General features: G+C 33.3%; 1 protein-coding gene across 2 annotated transcripts in view; it reads left to right on the top strand.

Annotated features, from left to right (window-relative positions):
* Positions 1–20,587, top strand: part of LAMA4 (laminin subunit alpha 4) — a 170,702-nt gene that overhangs the window by 135,286 nt on the left and 14,829 nt on the right. For both annotated transcript variants that reach the window (XM_031964386.1, XM_031964387.1), the window contains exons 22-32: positions 237–370; positions 1,451–1,622; positions 3,586–3,717; positions 5,146–5,288; positions 8,385–8,523; positions 10,976–11,113; positions 13,533–13,666; positions 14,860–15,024; positions 16,030–16,183; positions 18,831–19,015; positions 20,266–20,455. In XM_031964386.1, the coding sequence (XP_031820246.1) occupies positions 237–370; positions 1,451–1,622; positions 3,586–3,717; positions 5,146–5,288; positions 8,385–8,523; positions 10,976–11,113; positions 13,533–13,666; positions 14,860–15,024; positions 16,030–16,183; positions 18,831–19,015; positions 20,266–20,455 (1,686 nt within the window). The remainder of the gene's footprint in view (positions 1–236; positions 371–1,450; positions 1,623–3,585; positions 3,718–5,145; positions 5,289–8,384; positions 8,524–10,975; positions 11,114–13,532; positions 13,667–14,859; positions 15,025–16,029; positions 16,184–18,830; positions 19,016–20,265; positions 20,456–20,587) is intronic.

The following is a 20,587-nucleotide window of genomic DNA, read 5'->3' on the forward strand; positions in this document are numbered from 1 at the left end:
CACAGAATTTTTCACTTTTGACTAGATGTTTGGGGATTACACAACATTCCTACAATCTAAATGTTCAAATCAATTAAAATATTAAGTCATTTTACTCAATCATCTCTATTCTAGGGTTTTTGTTAGTCCTAAAGGCCCTGAGACCCTGTCATTAAGTCCACAATCCCTGTGCATTGGAGATCTTGTTTTGTGTGTCTATGTGTGTGTTTTTTATATCCCTTTTCTCTACAACACAGCTTCCTGCTAGTTTGAATCTGCCCGGTTTCATTGGTTATCTGGAGTTGGCTACTTTGAATAATGAGGTGATCAGTTTATATAATTTTAAGCACATCTACAACATGGACCCTTCAAAATCAATACCCAGTGCAAGGTAAGATATGGTTAAGAGTATAGGAAGTCCTGCACAACTACAGAATAGTCTAAGAGAGGTCAGGTATAAACAGAGGTTTATTATATCCAATCTCCTTCATGAAAGCTAGTTTTGAACTAGCATAGTAGGTCATATCGTCTCCTTAAGTTTTTCTTCCTGTGTACACAGAGCAAATCGAGAGAGCAGGACAAGAAATACTCTACAACTTCCAGCTCTAAGTATGTGGTCCTATAGTTTTGTGAAGTGAGAGAAATTATTATTTCTTTCTTATTGAATTAGGACTAAGGTTTTTATCCCTTCCTATTTCATCATTCTCTATTAGGTCAAATCAGTCCCTGAAGTAAAGGATTGATAATGAGATTGGATTTTAACATTCTCTTCAGTCTTGTTCAGCCCCCACCCAACAATTGAACATTAATTCTGATTAAAGAGTAAAAAGAATTTAATCTGAGTGAATTCTGATCCTCTGTATTCTACTCCAGCTTGGACAGGGGAATAGAACATTTGTCTAGATTGTACAAGGCTGAAGAAGTAAGAATGGAAGTAAGAATGACATATCAAAGTCATATCCCCACATCTTTCATTATAATATTCATTCTCATTCATTGGCAACCAATCAGAATTGATCACCATCTGTCAGGAACACCCAGTTTTCCAAAGGCATATATGTCAATAGGCCTCCATGATCTATCATTGGTTTATGAGAGCTACCCAAATGATCATTCTTTTATTAATTACTCCCCATCAAAAATTAATAAAATTTTTAATTACCCAGAAATTATGTCTTTAAAATGTTTTGTATGTCACATGACTAAGAAGGAAACAACCCTACAGTGAAACTTGAAACGCTAATATTCTAATACTCTCCTAGTGTATGGGCCTGGACAAAACACTCTGTTTGGACAAGTCATTTTCCTAACTTTTCTTCCTTTTTACTCCAATGGAAATAGTGGTCCCCCACCAAGATGTTGTGAGGATCATTAAGAAAAGGTACCAGATTGAATAGTTAGCATCTCCCCTGAGTAGAACAAAAAATACATGTAATCTTATTCATTTTGCTTTTTTACATTACTATTTCAGGGATAAACTGGCCTTCACTCAAAGTCGGGCTGCCAGTTATTTCTTTGATGGTTCAAGTTATGCAGTGGTAAGGGATATCACAAGAAGAGGAAAATTTGGACAAGTAACACGTTTTGACATTGAAGTTAGAACACCAACAGCCAATGGTTTGGTGCTCCTCATGGTGAATGGGGTGAGTAACAATTCTGCATTTTAATAATGCCATCTCTATTTTTATGTTTTCTTCAGTTCACATGGATATAACTAAAGAATTCCCCTTGGAGAAGCATACTTTGTCATCAGATTGCATTTCAACTTTTGAAGAAAAAGTTGAATTATTTTTAAGGTAGCAATAAGACCAAATAAGTTGGTTCTTTGAAACAAATGGACCATGCATTATATAGTTGGCTATAATTTGATGATATTCTCTTAATTCTTCTATGCAGCTAAAACAAAGTGTTGAATGAGTGGAAAAATGAAAAATAACAAAATATGAGAATAGGACCTCAAGTAATATCAACATTGTCAATCTATTAGTAAGCATTTATTAAGACCCTCCTGTGTTCCAGGTTCTAGCAAAATTTGAACAAGAGGATTACAATACCTTTCAGTATTTCTAAAGAAGCCTCTGATGGCCACTATATTTTGATTCTTTGGAAATAGGAACTATGTCATAATTCCATGGCTTTACACATTTACTTGAATCTTGCTATTTCCTAATTTTAATATAAAACATCTCCAGTATAGTTGCATAGTAAAGAAGAAGTTTAACTGACACAAAATGATGTTATTAGAACATATGTGGCCAAAATTTACAATAATATTGTGGTTATTATTGTAAATTCAGTGTCTCAATGCAATATGTAAGTTTAAAGACAAATTCGATTTTAAACCATTTAATAACACACTGGGAGATTACAAATAGAATTTAGGAATCATTTTATTCTTAATTCTCTGTCACTTTTTTATATTCTTTTTTTCTTTCTGTATAGAATTTACTGTCAATGACAGTAATTTTTTTTTCATTTTTTGGTTTTAAGGTTCTTTTCAGTGTACATTGATTTCAATAGTTCTCATTTTATTTTTATGGATGTCACATTGTCTAATATAATTTAAGTTTTAAAAATTATGTTCAGAAATACAACATGGGAAGACATGATTAGACAGTGGCAAGCTTTAGTGGACTGAAAACTCAAAATAAGGCAGCAATATAATGTTATAACCAAAAAATGATGATGTGAATTCCATTTATGTTTAAAGGCATTGCTTCTAGGAACAAGTAAGTGAAAGGGGCCATATGCTCTGCTGGTTTAATATGGTCTTTGTATTTTGTTCAGTTCTGGTCACCATGTTTTAGCATACACATTGATAAGTTACAAGCCAAAAAAATGTAATCTGGTTGGTAAAGGGCCTTGAGAAGATTTCACACAAAACTGATTAAAGGGATCATGGATGCATAATCTATAGACAAAAAAAATGTGAAGGATGAGAATTGCTGGTTATCTCCTAGTACTTAAAGGGATGTCATGAAAAAATGGAATTTAGATGTGTTGTTAGCCTCCCAGAGAACAGAAATTTTAAAAAAAATTAAAATGGCTAATTTATGCTTGACAGCTAGGAGAAAAAAATTTTTTTTTACAATTAGAGCTATACAAAAGTGTAATGAGTTGCCTCAGGAGGTTCCTCCTAATTAAAGATCTTCTGGGAAAGAATAAGTGATTATATGGTGAATATTTTTCAGTGGGAGGCCCTTGTAGATTCGGGTGAGACTACTACATGAGTTGTGAGACTACTTCTAACTCTACCATTCTGTGATTCTATGATGATTCTCATACATTATTGGAATAAACAAAGCAGTTAAGTTCATAGACTTCAATTTACTCAGTTTTCAGGAAATGAAAATGATCTATCTAATCTAATTAAGCTTCAAAACTTTTCCCATGGACTCATTAAGTAGAGTGATGAATACAAGAACAGATAGTAGTTTTGACTAGTACAATACATTGGCATTTGAAGAAAGATCATATTAAGTTAAGAAATAGCTGTTGTTTCACAGATGTTTTGGTAGAAGTAATTTTACATATAAGGACTTGCTATGATTTATGTTCCTATAGAAGTCCATCATCTGATTCGTCAATATTGTCTTGTGTCCACAGAGTACATTTTTCAGCCTGGAGATGAGAAATGGCTACCTGAATGTATTTTATGATTTTGGGTTCAGCAATGGCCCTGTGCATCTTGAAGACTCCCAGAAGAAAGCGCCAATTAATGATGCAAAATACCACGAGGTACCAATAATTGAAGACCTAATTCTGAATTAATCAAATGAATCAAAATGATTCATTGCTTGAAACATCTGTCCCCATAAACAGCTTTTCCTACTAATGAAATGGAATGGACTATTTCATTAAGGCACAAAGTAGATCATTCACCTTTTATCCAATGCCAACACACTAGTTCCTAAATAAGGATTGATAGCTTTCATAAAAAATGCATTATTGACATATTCAAAAATGTCTTGTTGATTAAAGGGCTTGTGACAGCTCTAAATATAATTCATCAAAACAATCAATCAATCAATCAAGCTTAAGCTGTTTGAGAATAGAGATAATATCTTTTTTCTTTTTTTTTAATCTTTGTATGCCCAGTACCTAGCACAATGCCTGGCACATAGTTGCATGTAAATAATAGTGTTTATTAAATACACAAATATGTATAATACATGTGTATCATAATATCTCCCAGGGGAGGACAGTTATTAAGACCAGCTCTGTCTTCACTATAAACTGTCTTAGAATTATATGTTTTAATGGAGTCCCTGAAAGGTAAAAATGAGGGTTTTCAAATTCAGTCAGCTTTAGGGAAAACTTGCAGTTAGGGAATGTCATTCCTTTTCATTTCCAGAGTTCTGTTTTTAATAAAAGAGGAAGGCAATAGCAATTTTGCTGGCTTAGAGAATAATTACTAAATCACAAGTGATGGTTACTATGCAACCAAGATGCAAACAGCTTACAGCTGTCATCGAGGGCCCAGAGGGGAGAATAGTTTTCCAGCACCTCACCAACCATCTTCAGTCTGCCTAGAGACCTTATTATGCCCATTTTCCAGTGAACAAACTCATGACTCAGAAGCAGCATAGAGAAGATAGCATACTTGTGGTAGAAATGCATTATATGCACCTTCATCTGCTTATATGTACCTGTTAACTGACTATCAGTCAGTTAACAAGTATTTATTAAATGCTTACAAAGTTGTCCAGTATCACCTGATGTCATGAATTTATTTGTGATTTCTTAACAAAGATACTGGAGTGGTTTGCCGTTTCCTTCTTCAGCTCATTTTACAGATGAGAAAACTGAGGCAAACAAGGATAAATCATACAGCTAGTAAATGTCCGGTCAGATTTGAAGAGGAACTCTATCCACTGCACCACTTAGGGCCAAGTACTAAGTTAAGTGGTGGGTCTACTAAGAAAGGAAAAAACAGATCCCTGCCCTTAGGGAGCTTACATTCAAATGGAGAAGGCAATTCATGAATAACTAGGTGTATTCCAGATATATACCTACTACATGGAAGGTAATCTGAAAGAAACAGGTTTTAGCTTTGGGGGACTGATAAAGATTTCCCAGCCTGGGTACAAATACTTAAACAAACTACTTCATTTCTGATCTACCAATTTCCTAAATTGGCCTTGACTGTGCTGTTATTCCTTTCAGATTTCAATCATTTACCACAATGATAAAAAAATGATTTTGGTAGTTGACAGACGGCATGTGAAAAGCATGGATAATGAAAAAATGAAAATACCTTTTACAGATATATACATTGGAGGAGCTCCTCCAGAAGTGTTACAATCCAGGTGAGTTTTGTGATTAAATCAGTATCTATTCATATACTAGGCAAAACACCAACTGATTTATAGTATAGATCATCTATCACCTGGGCTATTACAGTAGCCTCCTTATTGGTCTCCCTGCATTCTCAAGTCTCCTATAGATACCAAGGTGATTTTCCTTAGGTTCTGATGGAACTCTCCTACTCAGTCAAGTCCAGGGGCTCTTTATTTATGTAGAATCTAATATAAACTCCTTTGTTTAATTTTTAAAGCCTTTCACAATCTCGCCAGAGTCTAACTTTCTGGTTTGTTATTGTCCTTCACTCTTAAAAATCAAAATGATATCAGTATCATTGGAGTCAAAGTACATTGTATGCAACTGTGGCTGATCTGACCAATAAAAATTTGGAAGGCTCTACCATTGGTCTGGAGCAAATAGTCCATATGAATATTTGGAGGGGAAATGTTTCTAAGTTTGTGCATCTCACATTTCTTTTGAGCTATTGTGATTCTGCTTTGCTTATAGAGCACAGGATCCTCTGAATGTGGGCAGATCTGTGCCAGTGTCTCCTATGTCATGCAACAGATTCCAAAGTTCTAAAGAGAGACTGTGAGAGTGTCCTTGGGTCACTTCTTCTTCCCTCCATGTGATCACTTGCCTGCTTGAGTTTTTAGGCAAACATTTAAACACTATTCCCCTTCTTTTAGTATAAAATCCAACTGACCTTCTAACCGTTCCTTGCACACAGTTCTCTCATCTCTAAGTCTTTACTAGGGCCATCTTCGATGCCTTGATTGTATTCCTCATTTCTCTCTTTCTTTAAAAAACTCAGCTCAATCAGTAGCTTCTAGATGAAAACCTTTCTCTCACCCCTAACTGTTAGTGCCATAACTCCCTAAAATACCTTGTATCTGTTTTGTATGTATTTATTCATTTATGTGCATGTTTTTACTCCCAAAAGAATGCAAATTCCTTGAGAAGAGAGACATTTATCGTTATTTCTTTTTTCCCCCCTGAGGCAATTCGGGTTAAGTGACTTGCCCAGGGTCACACAGCCAGGAAGGGTTAAGTGTCTGAGGCTGTATTTGAACTCAGGTCCTCCTGACTTCAGAACTGGTGCTCTATCCACTGCACCATCTAGCTGCCCCAACATTTGTCTTTATACTACCTATACCTCACATGGTATGTCTTGATACATGTTTAAATGTTTGCTGACATTGCTTAATATGGCACTACAGTCTAGGATCCAATTTCTTAACCTATAGGTTATGAACTCATATGGGATCTTGCAATTGAATGTGGGAATTATGATTATATCAATAAATGTTTGATTTGTATACCTATTTTATATACCTATATGCCCAGAGTCATGTAAAAATTACTTGGGTGAAAAGGAGTCACAAGTAGAAAAAGATTAAGAAACCCTGGTCTAGGACACCTGCCCTGACACCATTTCAGAAATACTGACATATGCAAAAAGAACTACTGAAAGTAGCTTAGCATGTCTTCTAAAAAAAAAAAACCTAGAAATAGGTTTTCTTGTGAGCTTCTAAAATCTGATATTAATAGACCTTCTTTAATTAGTGATCTATGATGTTCTTTAATAATCCATATACAGATGTGTGTGTGCTCAAATCACAGGGTTGTAAGAGAAATTATTATTAAATAATAAATTATTTGGGAGATCCCAGAACTTTTCCAAACTATACCCTACCTAGACCATCTTATATAGGTAGAGTTACTGACCAACGAACTAGAAAATCTTACCAAAAAAATTAATCTAAGGTGAATTCTGGCCCATTGTGCTCTACTCTCCATTTGGGGGAGAGGATTTTCTTTGTCTAGATTGAGGCTAGGGGTGGTGTAAGAGTAAGAGTGATCAGGGTCACCATCCCCCAATCCCTCATTAGAATAGGTTCCCCTCTCATTATAATATGTATTCTTCTCATTAATTGTAAACCAATCAGAGTTTACTGGACACATTCATTCTTCCAAGAGTGTATAAGTGTTGAATGGGTTCCATAAGGGTTCTTTGGCCTTTAAGAATGCCACTGGTTCTTTTTATTAATTATCTGCTAATTTGAGTAATAAAATGATTAATTATCCAGAAACTATGTCTCTTGAACATTTTATACATCACAGTTGGAAGAGACCCCAGGAGTCAACTGGTTCTATCTACATTTAAGTAGAAATCCCTCTATACTATTAACAAGTGATATCATGGCTGCCATTTGAAACCTCCAGGACACGAAAAATCCACCTGAGATGCTCATTCCATGAAAGAACTCTAATTGTTAGAAAGTTTTTCCTTACATAAAATTAAAATCTTCCTCTCTATTGTTTGTTTCCTTGTCCCTAGTTCTGCCCGTCAAGGTTCAAACAAAGTCTAATTCTGTCCTCTACCTCACAACCTTTCCAATGACATTCACTAGGCTAAAACATCCCTAATTTTTTCAACCAATTTTGATATAACATGGTTAGTAGTGTTCACACTGTCCTTTTGGCCCTCCTTTGAAATATTTCAGACATGATCTTATCAGGGGAAAATATAACAAAGCTATCACTTATTTTATTCTTAACTCTCTCTTTTTAAGACAGCCTATTATTGCTTTTTTTAGTTGTTATTTCAGATAATTGTATCACATTAATATTTAGAGAGGCATTGAAAGATAAGAGTGATAGGATAGGTGGAAGATAAAATTTCCATGATCAGTGATTGGGCGAATGGTGATGCCCCTGAAAGAAACATAAAGTCAAGATGGTCTATGGGAGTCTATGAGTTCAACATTGGCTATGAGTTTGTAAAGTAACAATATTATGTAACTTTAGATTAATTTAAAATTTTAAATTATATTTTAAGTTCTATATTTAAAGTTCTATTCAAACTCAAGATTGGTGTAGATGATCAAATGACACATAGCCTGAAGATTAAAGTTACTTCAAATTCTTTCTAGAGCTTAGAATTAGTTTTATAAACATATTTACTTTACTGAAAGATAGGTAAGAATTATGTCATTTAAGAAATCCTGTCCTTTTCAATAGTACATCTATGTCCTGAATGTTTTATGCAATATTTAAATTAGAATAATTGAATTATAAGCTGATTTTCTTTTTTGCAGTAATATAAAAGTACACCTTCCATTAGATGTTAACTTCAGGGGCTGCATGAAGGGTTTCCAGTTCCAAAAGAAGGATTTCAATTTATTGGAGCAGCCAGAAACATTAGGAGTAGGTTATGGCTGCCCAGAAGACTCACTTGTAAGTATCAATCAATATGCCAGAAAGAAGTTAAAATCACTAATTTATAGGACAAGTGCATTTGTAAATCTTCAGAGTCTACCTCCTCTGAAAAAGTATATAAATTCTGAGTTCCCTGCTACTAATAATAGTTGGCTTTCCTAGCTAGAAATAGAATCATTGAGCCTAACAAAACCTTGGAAATCATTTGTTTTGCTTGTTTTCCTTTTCAAAAGAATGAGGTAAGTATGAGAGGTTATTTCAAATAATTAGTTTGGGAAAGCTACTCTTCCTCCTATTCTTATACTTTTGGAAGCATCACATCTAGACCTATTCATTTGTAAGCCCTATTCCTTCCATTCACAAGATTGAATGTAGCCTGATTCTATCTGAAGCAAATGAATTTTGTTTCTAGAATAAATTTTTAAGTAGAGCTGACATACAGTGACAATGTGCATACCTATAAACATACTTACTCGATTACACTAGCAAGTTTCTTAAGACAGTCATCCTTACAAAATATAGCACAATACCTTGCACATAGCAGCTATATAACATTTAAGTTGTTGAATACATACATTTATGATTTGACATGCCTTTTATTTTGAATGTGATAAAATTCAGTTGAATTGGTGAGATCGGAATAGCTGCAAATATTCCTGAAAACAATTGATAAAACTTAGCATCAGATGTATGTGATGTCTTACAGTCAATTATCTTCAAAACCTGTCACATCTCTAACTTAGAATGCTTCCAGGCAACAAGAAGGATTAGACACAAATCAACACTTCAAAATACTGTAGTCTTTGACATGATTATAAAGTTCTAGTTTTAAAATTCCCAGAGTAAAAATGTACCCTGGGAGTACTTCTTTTCATATTCCAGTCATTTTCAGCATACAATCTGACTATCCATATTTGTCATGACTTCCCTCTCCTCACAATGGGATACAGGAGAGAAAATAAATACTCATAAATCAGGAAAAAAAGGAAAAAATGTATGTCATCTAAATCCAAGTCACTGGACATACTAACACTAGAAGAGTCCTTTTGTTTTCAAGAAAAAGAAAATTTCTGCAATATTAGTTGTTCCAGTAGAATGGGAAAAATCATATAGGCTTCTCAAAAGGGGTGAGCTTACCTCCATGCATAGTTAAATTATCCAACAGATTAAGAGGCCTATATTCTGGAAGACTTAAGAACTGAGACCTAACCATCAATCAACAATGTCAGTCCCATGCATTCATGATATATAGTTACCCCTTCCACAACACAATTTTCCCTATTTCGTATTTTGAAATGGCAAAGGTTGGCACGAGAAATTAAATGGAAATTGGGGGGAGTTTTGTGGAATTTGCAATTAATATGCAAAGGTCAGCAGACAACACAGAAAAAAGTTCAGAGACTCAGAAATGCATGACATATCTATAGTATTGGATGATACCAAAATATTTTATCATTTAATAGCATAATAATTCAGACTTCTTCTCTGATACAAAAAGAAGGCCAAAAAAATTTTACATAGACTTTCCAGATTGCAGTCACTGAATCCCTAACCCCAGTGAGTATTACCCAAAAAATGGGCATTGTGCTATTAGACCCAAGGTTATATCCCAATATATCACAATAACCTCTACAATATCTTTTCCTGTTTGTTCAAATCCTGCTCCTTCCCTTTCCAATATCTTCTCTTTGGGTTATGTTTCCTCAACACAATTAGGGGAAAAAAAATATCTGGCAAAACCAGCAGAAAATCTAGTTCAATTTATCTGAACATTTAAATCTATCTAATCCAAACAGTATGTCCCCCTTCTAGTGTCTCATATAGGACTAGGTCTAAAAAAATGTCATCTCTCCCATTGGATCCGAACTTCTTGACAGCAAGGAGAGTTTTAATTTGTTTTCTTTTTTTCCCCAGGTGTTTAACACAGCACTAATAGATAGTAATTAATAAATGCTTGTTGATTAATTGACGATTAGCAAGAGAAAATTAAGAAAATGTGAGAGAAAGAAAAGAAACAACAAATTAATTTCTTAAGTTACTCAGTGTTGCAGACTGGCCTTTTCTGAATGTTTTGACATATTGTACACGAGATTCATATTGCTGGCAGGCCTCTTTCATTTCTATATACTCCATTTACTATATTTAATGAAAAATAGATTATATCCTTCTATAGCCTGTAATCTTTATTTGGCAAAACCTGTCTTCGCATCAAGGTCACATTTCTTCCAGGACCCAGGGAAGCATTTTAATTAAGCAGCTTATATAACTATTTTTGCTCAAAGGCTTTTTTGACAGGCTATGAATATGTCTAAATGTCATTGTAAGCTGACTAGGGAAAATGGGAATTTTTTCACATGAAAATCACCATATATAGATTTAAAAATTTTTTTAAAGTAGCATTTGTTTTAGCATTTCCTAATTGTTTTAAAACTACAGCATGCCCTATGTGTATTCTTTAATTGGCACGCAGATATCCCGCAGAGCATATTTCAATGGACAGGGTTTCATTGCTTCAAGCCAGAAAATATCTTTCTTCGATGCCTTTGAAGGAGGTTTTAATTTCCGGACACTGCAGCCCAATGGACTACTACTCTATTATGCTGCAGGGGTGAGTATTTGCTTTTAAAGGACATCAGGGGATATTCCATATCCTAATTGTCACATTGATTCCAAAATAAAAATAACTTCAAGCTAGTAATAAATTCAAATTAATTTTAAATCTAAGGTGTTTGTGTTTAAATGAATGGATAGATATCCTGCCTAGTTTCAGAAAGTACATACAATACATACAAAATGTGAACTAAATACAGCAATTCTACAATGCATATCAAGAGCAAGACGATGTATGCTATAGCTTAGAAGAAATCAAAAGGAATGCACAGATGTTCCCAAGCCTGCTATAGAACATTAGAACTTAACTTAAGGAAATATTTTATTTCTGCAACAGAACAATAGTACAAAAGCTGCAGGTTGCTCAGTGGGGTTTCTCCACTGAGTGAGATTCATTAATTGAGGCTTCAGTGTACACAAAGCTTATTGAGGAAGTAGGGTTGATTCAGTTCTCATGTACATCCCCTATATATGCAGCATCCCCAGCGAGTTCAATATAAAAATATCCTATCTATGGACAAGAAAAATTTGACCAGAAGCACTTTATGTGAGTTCTACTGAGATAAGGCCTTTGTACATCACAATTGGTAGAATCTTCTTTGTTCCAGAAAGCAGCTTCCACTGAAGACTCAGTAGGAGTTGATAGGACTAACGTAATAAAGAGAGAGCAAGCTGAGTCTTATCTCTGATTCACTCTTTCCTTTCTTCTGTTTTTTTCATAATGTTCTAAAGAATAAATATTAAATGTTTTGAAAGCCAAGGAAAAACATATCTGTTACAGCAGAACTACTTTATCCTATTAATGTTAGAAGGCAGCACCCACACCATAGGCTAACCAAATCATATCAGAAGATTATTACTTACATTTATTATATCTTAGGAGATGTGATTTGACCTGGAGTATATTCAAATCTGTGTGACAGCAAACTGTCAGCACAGAACTACATTGTCTATGAATGCCTCTTGTGGGAATTCCAGACGCAGCATGGCCTGAAGAAAGCCTCAGAAAAAACTGGATTCAAGTCCTCCCCTTTACCTTTTGTCTATGTGGCCCCAAAGGGACTAACAAAGACAACTAAGGACACTGGATAGAGTCAGGAAGATACAACTTCTAATTCTATTTCAGACATTTAGTTTTATGACTCTGGGCAAATCACTTAATTTTATTCCATAATGTCCGTAGCAACAGGAAAAATCAAAACTTACAAGTGTATGGCTCTTTAGGTTTCATGAAGCACTTCCCTCACAATAAGATAGAAAGTATAATTAGTATCCCTGAATTACAAATGAGAAAAACTGAAATGTAGAGTAAATTAACTGCCTCACTCGTGATCACAAAATTGGAGTGGGCTGGCTCCAAAACCAGTCTCCCAACACCAATTCCAATGTTCTTTCCACTGAACTATGCTGCTGCTCAAATTTTGTGTGTAAAGAATTGGTAAAAAATATACAAAAAACTTATTCAGCTTAACCAGAGGCATCAAAGTCTTAGATTAATCTATATATTATATGGCAGCTCAAAAGTAAAATCTCAGTATTTTATTTATTATTACAATTATAAGTATTACAAAAAAACAAAAACAGAAAGGGAGCAAAATTCCTGGATGATTGTTAAGTATTAGGGACTTCTTAGGCACAGGGAAAATTCCTATGTTTCAAAAGACACAGCTTAGACATCTATGCCTAAATTTGGGTGCAAGACCAAGAATACCCAAACCAAACTGCTAAGCAAAGGATAGAATTAGAAACTGAGGCTAGTATTACTAAGCTGAAATCAAAAACCTAAAGATGATGGCTCTGGAAGAAAGGTGACAGTAACACAAGGGAGTCTGAATTAGACCACTAAAATGAAGTCCTGAACATAGCATCAAAAGAAATAGGGGATGAATCACAGAACAAAATCATAGCCTGGAATATGTCATGGTCAGATCAGCAACAAAGAGGAAAGCTTCTTGAAAGCTATAAACACCCAATTGTACATGAAGATACATTTTTTGCATTGACTCACAGATGAATGTCTATTCATCTTCTCCTAGGTGACCATGGCCTTAGAATTATGGTCTCTGGGGAAATATAAATGAAAGGTTGACAATAGGTAGAAAACCCAGAGTTTGGCAAATTTTACAAGGAAAAAGAGAACTGCTTAATGGTGACTATAGTTTCCACTATGACATGAAGCTGGCCATTACCTTAACTCCTTCTTCACCAAAAATTTTCAGTTGGCAGAATTAATTTTTTCCTCATGGAAATCTGGCTCCAATTTTATCATGGAAGTCAACAGAAAAATAAAATGTCCTTTATTTTGCATTCAGTTTTCTTGTGATCCAAATGTTTTAATAATACTTTTTTAATTACATAACTCATAAATCTTTTCCATAGCTAGACTCAATACTTAAACTTCTCTTTTTACTTTTCAGTCAGATATATTTTCCATTTCCATGGATAAGGGAACAGTAATATTAAATGTAAAGGGAATCAAAGTTCAGTCAACAGATAAAAAGTATGATGATGGTCAATCTCATTTCATCATTGCCTCTATATCACCCACAAGGTAAAACATTTTAGTGTTTCTTATTTTACTGCCATATTTTTTCTTTGCCCTTGAAATATTGGTTGTAAACTATAAGCAAATCTATTGCACACACATGACTTACTTATTGTTCTACTACCTAATATAAAGAATACACCTCTGGTCTTCATATGTTCAGACAAATAAAAGTCAACTTGACTTCTTTTTTTAGAGGTATGACTTAATTTTGGAGATGTTTATATATATCTAAGTTAAATTACTAACATTCAAAAATATCAGAGTATAGAGTCTTTGGTAGAACTCTTGAAACAATTAGATCAGCACCTCCCAATTTTCTAAGACCCTAGAGTACAATTAACATTATTTGCCTTTTAACAAACCTTTGAATATCTTTGAACCTGAAAGACAGACATTCTATGAATATGCATTAAGTGAATAAACAAAACATTTAGAGTCTATATTTAATTATCAAGCAACCTATAACTGTGGTTTATTGTAAAATCTTTAATTGCTGATCTTCAAGCTAGAAACTTCTGATTTTGTTTTTTGAAAGAATAAAGTCTCTAGATGGAAAAAAAAAAATGGAAACCATAGTGACTAGAAACCAGTTCTGAAAATAACTGCTTTTTTCCTGGGTCAATTCCAGAATTCATTTAAAAGAAGCATTTTTCTGTATTCCCATAATCAAAATCCACCCAACAGGTTTTATTTATATGAACAACTAAAGAACTATGAATGGTCTTCCACCCAATATTAGAAGATGGACAAAAAGTAATGAATGGGTTCTACTTGCCTCACAAATCCCAAAGGATCATAGCAGACACTGTCAGATTACCTAAAATCTTTATCTTTATTAGTTTACTTTACATGTCAGCCTTAGTTTAGGACAGGAAGAATAAGAGATTGATTCTTTGAATAATGCAGAGCAAATAATTGATGACATAATTCATCATGGTTCATAGTTACAAAACAGATCATTTGATCCTCACAACAAAGCTAGCACAGTATTGTAGTTCCCCACTTTACTTGTGATAAAATTTGAGCTCAGGGGATAAAGTGACTTTGACTCGACCTGGGTCACACAAATAGCAAATAGCAGACATACACATGACCTAAACCCATGTCTGATTCCAAATTCAATGTCTATCCACTTTCTTGTTCATTCTGAATAAGATATCCAATGGGCAATAGTAAGGAAACTTTTCTCTTTGCAGATATGAACTCATCGTGGATAAGGACAGATTGGGTAAAAATAATCCAAGCAAAGGAAAAACAGACCAGACTCCTGCCAGAGAGAGCAAGTTCTATTTTGGGGGCTCACCAATCAGTCCCCAGTATGTTAATTTCACTGGATGCATAAGCAACGCTTATTTCACCAGGTATGTTTTATTTCCATTATAAATTATCCAGTGTATCTGAGAAAGAAGTTGCTAACATTGCTGAATAATTTTTTCCAGTAGGAGATAACAATATTAATATTGTACAGTGGATTTTTCATTTGAGTAAGATTTGCTAAGCATGATATATGAGGTTCCTTCTAATGCTAAGATTATATAATTGATCTTCTCAAAGAAAGGAAACTTTTAAAACTTTACAATAAAATAGAATAGTAGTATATTACAAGGGGGAATGCCCTAGATGATGATTTTATTTAAAAAATTGAAAATAAATTCAAAAGCTTTATTTAAAGCTGTTCAAAAGAAGAGATATAACACTCTTAATCCTACTCTTTTGCAGGGGTAGGGGAGAGGGGATGGGCAGGGTCCAAGAGTGTGAAACACTGGGTATATTTTCAGGCTTCTTTTATTTTGCTGATTTTTTTTCCTTTTCTTCCTTTTTTTCTTAAAAATTATTATTTATTATATAGAATAGGTCTATGGGAGGAGAGTACTAGGGAAAAATTGTCAATATCAAGAGATATAAAGTTTTATTATTAAAATTTTGGAATTAATAGAAAATAAAAATAAAGTCATACAACTAGTTCTTTTACACAATGTTAGTGAATTCAGGAATTGAGAAATGAGTTGAAGTTATACATAAGAATTTCAACTCACACAAAAGAAATATTGAAGGAGAAAATAGCTGTCACTTCTCAGAAGTTCTAAGCATATAGATGACACACGAAAAATGCTTTTTGACTAAATCATGGTTTAATGTGTCTTGATTAAGATTACAATGAATCCAGGAGATTTTTTTAAATTTATTGATCTATCAATCAAAAAAAAGTATTTATTAAGGACTTACTATATTCCAGGCGCTGAGATTATATGAATATTTAAAAGTAAATATAAGTCATGTTTTATCAATAAATTTGGCAGGTCAGTGATTTAATTTCCCAGTTTTCAACAGCCCTTAAAAACACATTTTTTTAACCCACAATACAGGTTGGACAGGGATATAGAGGTAGAAGATTTTCAACGGTACTCTGAGAAAATCCAAACCTCCCTTTATGAGTGCCCCATTGAAACAGCACCAATTTCTCTCCTGCACAAAAAGGGAAAAAATTCCTCAAAGCCCAAAATAAATAAGAACAAAAAGGTAAGTTGTATTGAGAAACTTTCTTAATTTCCCCTTACCAACTATTTAATATTTGGAGAGTCTAGTGTTTAATGGAACTTATTTATTCTATCATTACATTTTTTGAAAGATGATATATCTAGATTTCAGATACTGTAATTTACAGACAGCATAACATCAATTCAGTTATAGAAAAGATTCTACAAGGATGTTGTTAAATATGTTCTCTTCATGTCACACCCTCTGGTATCTTCCATTAACACTTATCATAATACTTCTATGTGTCCCTCTTTCCCTACCTAAAATTAATTATTAAAATATAGGCTATAAAAAGATATAATTTATAGCCTATAACATAATCTGAGTTTTCCTTTCCAGTGTTAATGAAGGCTATTTAAACTCTTCATTAAGAAAATCTCTTTACACAGCAATAACTATATTGTATGGTGATCAATTGTGAATGTTTTATAGCTATTCTCAACAATAGATGACCCAAGAAAATTCCAAAGGATTTATAATGAAAAATGCTAAACATCTTCAGAAAGATAGAGTCTGAATGCAGATTGAAGCAAACTATTTTTCACTTTCTTTTTTTCTTTCATTTTTGGGGTATTATGATTGGGTTCTTCCACAAATGGCTAAATATGGAAATATGTTTTACATGATTGCACATGTATAACTATATCAGATTGCTTACTGTGTCAGGGAGGAGGGGGAGTGACAAAAGAATTGAATTTGGAGCTCAAAACATTTTTAAGTGTTAAAATTGGTGGTGGTGGTGGGGAAGTTTTATCATGTAATTGGGGCTATGCTTCAAAGAAGTGCACATGTTTAACCTATATTGAATTACTTGCTGTCTAATGGAGAGAACAGGTGGAGAGGGAGGGGGAAAGCACAAACCTTGTGTGGAACACAAGGTTTTGCAAGGGTGAATACTGAAAACTATCTTTGCATGTATTTTGAAAACTAAAAAGCTCTTATGTAATTAGGGGCGATATTATTTATTTCAAAAAGAAAAACTCTGAATCAAAATATTACCATACCCAAAAAGATATATTATGGAATAGTCAATTTGTGTGTGTGTGTGATTGTGTGTGATTTTCTTTTACCTATTTTCTGAAATTCAGTCCAAATTAAAATATCGGCCTATGATTCTACTTAATCCCTCAATTTTAAATTCAAGCAAAAAAAAAAAACTAGTAAGTTTAATTAAAATAGACAATCTTTTAAAATCTTATTATATCCCAAGTTCTTAAACATATAGAATTATGTTAATAGGAATAGGAATTAATAATAATTATATTTCATTTCCAATTATAATTTGTATACTGAATTACATCAGCATTTCCTTTAAAATGAAGAACTTATTAGTTCATTACTTCCTAGCATATTATATTGTCAATATCTGTTTTTATTTATTCTTTTAAAATAAACTCAATTTCAGAGAAAAAGAAATCACAGAGTTTAGAACTGAAAGAAACCTTAGAGGTCACTTAAGTCCAGACCCTTCAATTTTATAAATGAAGAAACTAAGGTTTAAAGATGTTAAGTGCCTCACTTATCCAAGGATATATAAATAGTAAGTGGCATAGTGAGTATTTAAATCTAGGTCCCCTGATTCCAAATCCAGATCTAAATCCAAAGTAGCTCTTTTGGCTCCTAGAACCTGATTGAGGGAAGGATAAGGCAACGAAGATACTATCAAGGACCTACAATGGTCCTGTGTCAAACCAGCAAACAAAATTGGGAAAGTAAAGAACACAGGGGCTGGGCAGAGAGGCCTTGGGCTCAGATCCTGTGCAACCTAAAGCAAGATCTTTAACCTTCCTATAAAATGAGGGAGCTGGATAAACTATGAGGTAATGTTTCAAATGTGGAAAATTTTCCATTTCATTTCTGTAAACCATTATTGGTGGTTGATTTTGTTAACACTAATTTTTATGATGGAATGCCACTGTGCTATAAGAAATGATGAACTAGTTGATCTAAGAAAGATAAAGATGTATATGAAATAATGGGCAAAAAAGAGCAGAACCAAGAGAACATCATACACAACAGCAATATTGTTCTTAGAATAACTTTGAACAATTAAGAAATAAATACTAAATCAGCTACCAAGGATCTATGAAGGAAGATACTATCCATATCCAGAGAAAGAACTGAAAGATATATATATAGTATGGAATATGTGGATGTGGACTATGTGTATGTATCTATGGTATGTATTTTATATATGTATTTATATATATACACATACATCTACATATATATTTATACACCTATACACACAAATATGTATATGTGTATCTAATGGTAACCTGCTTTAGACAGCGAGAGAAAAAATAAAAATATAGAGCAGAAAACAAAAGAAAACTTAGAAGGAAGCTCAAAAAAAAGTGGAGCTTTGAAAATTATGTATAGTATTTATTACATAGTTTTCTAAAAAAAATTAGCAGTGTGAAATGAAAATTCATGGTTTTATACTAAATCTCCTATTTATGTTGTGCTGTTTACATGAAAATGTTCTTTTTTGTTTTATTTTTGTATTTAAGTTTAAAAATGAATAAAACTTTTAAAAATTTTTAAAACATGAATTTTTAGTAAATCTCATCTATTACTACTTCACTTCTATATTTTAATAGGTTTTTTCATTTACTTTTTTATACAGAATGAGAAAAATAAAGACTCACCTCGGAATCCAATTGGCCTGAAAACCTTAAAACAGAATGTTTTCCGGGACTCTCACTGTCAACTTTCTAGCAGTCCAAAAGCAATCTCCCATGCCTATCAATATGGAGGGACAGCTAACAGCCGCCAAGAGTTTGAACATTTAAAAGGAAATTTTGCTGAAAAGTAAAGTAAAACCCAATCCTTCTAATAATAATAACAATAATAGCTTGCTTATATATGGTATAGTACTTTTAATGTTGCAAAATGCTTTTCATACATTATCTCCTTCAAGCACCATAATAACCCTGGAAGGAAGAGGCTATCATTATTCCGAGTTTAGAAATGCAGAATTAGAGACTTAAAAAGATGAAATAGTTTCCTAGGAATAATGATAGCTATAAAATGGATATAAGCTGGGGTAGTTAGATGACATAATGGATAGAGTACCAGCCCTGGAGTCATTAGAACCTGAGTTCAAATCTTGCCTCAGACACTTAATACTTGCTACCTATGTGACGCTGGGCCTCACCAAAAAGAAGAAGAAAATTTATGGGAAGACAGGTGGCCCAGTATATAGTGTTGGGCCTAGATTCAAATAAATTCATCTTCCTGAGTTTAAATCTGGCTTTAGACACATCCTAACTGTGTTACCCTTTTTCAGTTTCTATATCTGTAAAATGAGCTGGAGAAGAAAATGGCAAACAACTTTAGGATTTTTGCCAAGAAAACCCAAAATGAAGCCATGAAAAGTCAGATATGACTAAAAAATGACTAAACAGTGATAGAAAGGATTTCTTTAGCTAAAAGTTCCCTAAACCAATGAAATCACAAATTCTGTTCAAGATTCATATGTAGCCTGTACATTTACATATACTTATATATGATATACCTATAGCTACAAATACATATAGATATACATATGCATATCATATGTTTTATTGTTGCTCAGAAAAGAAAAATAATAATCAAGGCTTTTATCAATGAAGGCATGAACACATCTGAAATATTTAGAAAAATCATAATCTTGGCAAAATCCTCTAATCTTCATAAACCAGTTGATGTTTCTCCTTAAGTTTGAGATTTCTTGTCACACTTATTTGAACTAGACCAGCAAATATATTTTCCAAAGAACTAAATGCCCCAAATTTAATACCTGAAAAACTATTTTCTTAAATGGGAAACTTTTCATTTAAGAAAGGTAAGTTTATAAGAAACTAAATTTATCTTTCAATGCTACTTGACAAATGTTCATTAATTCTACTAAGAAAGACAATTTTAATATCACCAATCGGCATTAGGTAGTATTTTTCTATTCTAAGCATTTTAAAATCATCTATCAATTACTCAACACAAATATCTTTTTGGGGGGAGATCAGAAATTATAGTAAATTACATTTTTCAGATAGTTTTTCTTTCTAATTTTCATTTCCCAGGTCTCAGTTTTCTATTCGTTTGAAAACTCGCTCTTCCCATGGAATGATCTTCTATGTCTCTGATCAAGAAGAAAATGATTTCATGACTCTTTTTGTGGCACATGGACGGCTAGTCTTCATGTTTAATGCTGGCCATAAAAAACTGAAGCTTAGGAGTCAGGAGAAGTATAATGATGGATTGTGGCATGATGTAAGTTGAAAAAGGAAAGTTAGTTGACTATTAAACATCTTGAACCAAACACAGAGGCATTAACAGTTTAATATGAGTATAAGTTAAAATCACTATTCTAGCATACATTTTTAAAAAAAAACTTTCCTAAAA

The sequence above is a fragment of the Sarcophilus harrisii genome, chromosome 4 (assembly GCF_902635505.1).
Source record: "Sarcophilus harrisii chromosome 4, mSarHar1.11, whole genome shotgun sequence".
Classification (NCBI taxonomy): domain Eukaryota; kingdom Metazoa; phylum Chordata; class Mammalia; order Dasyuromorphia; family Dasyuridae; genus Sarcophilus; species Sarcophilus harrisii.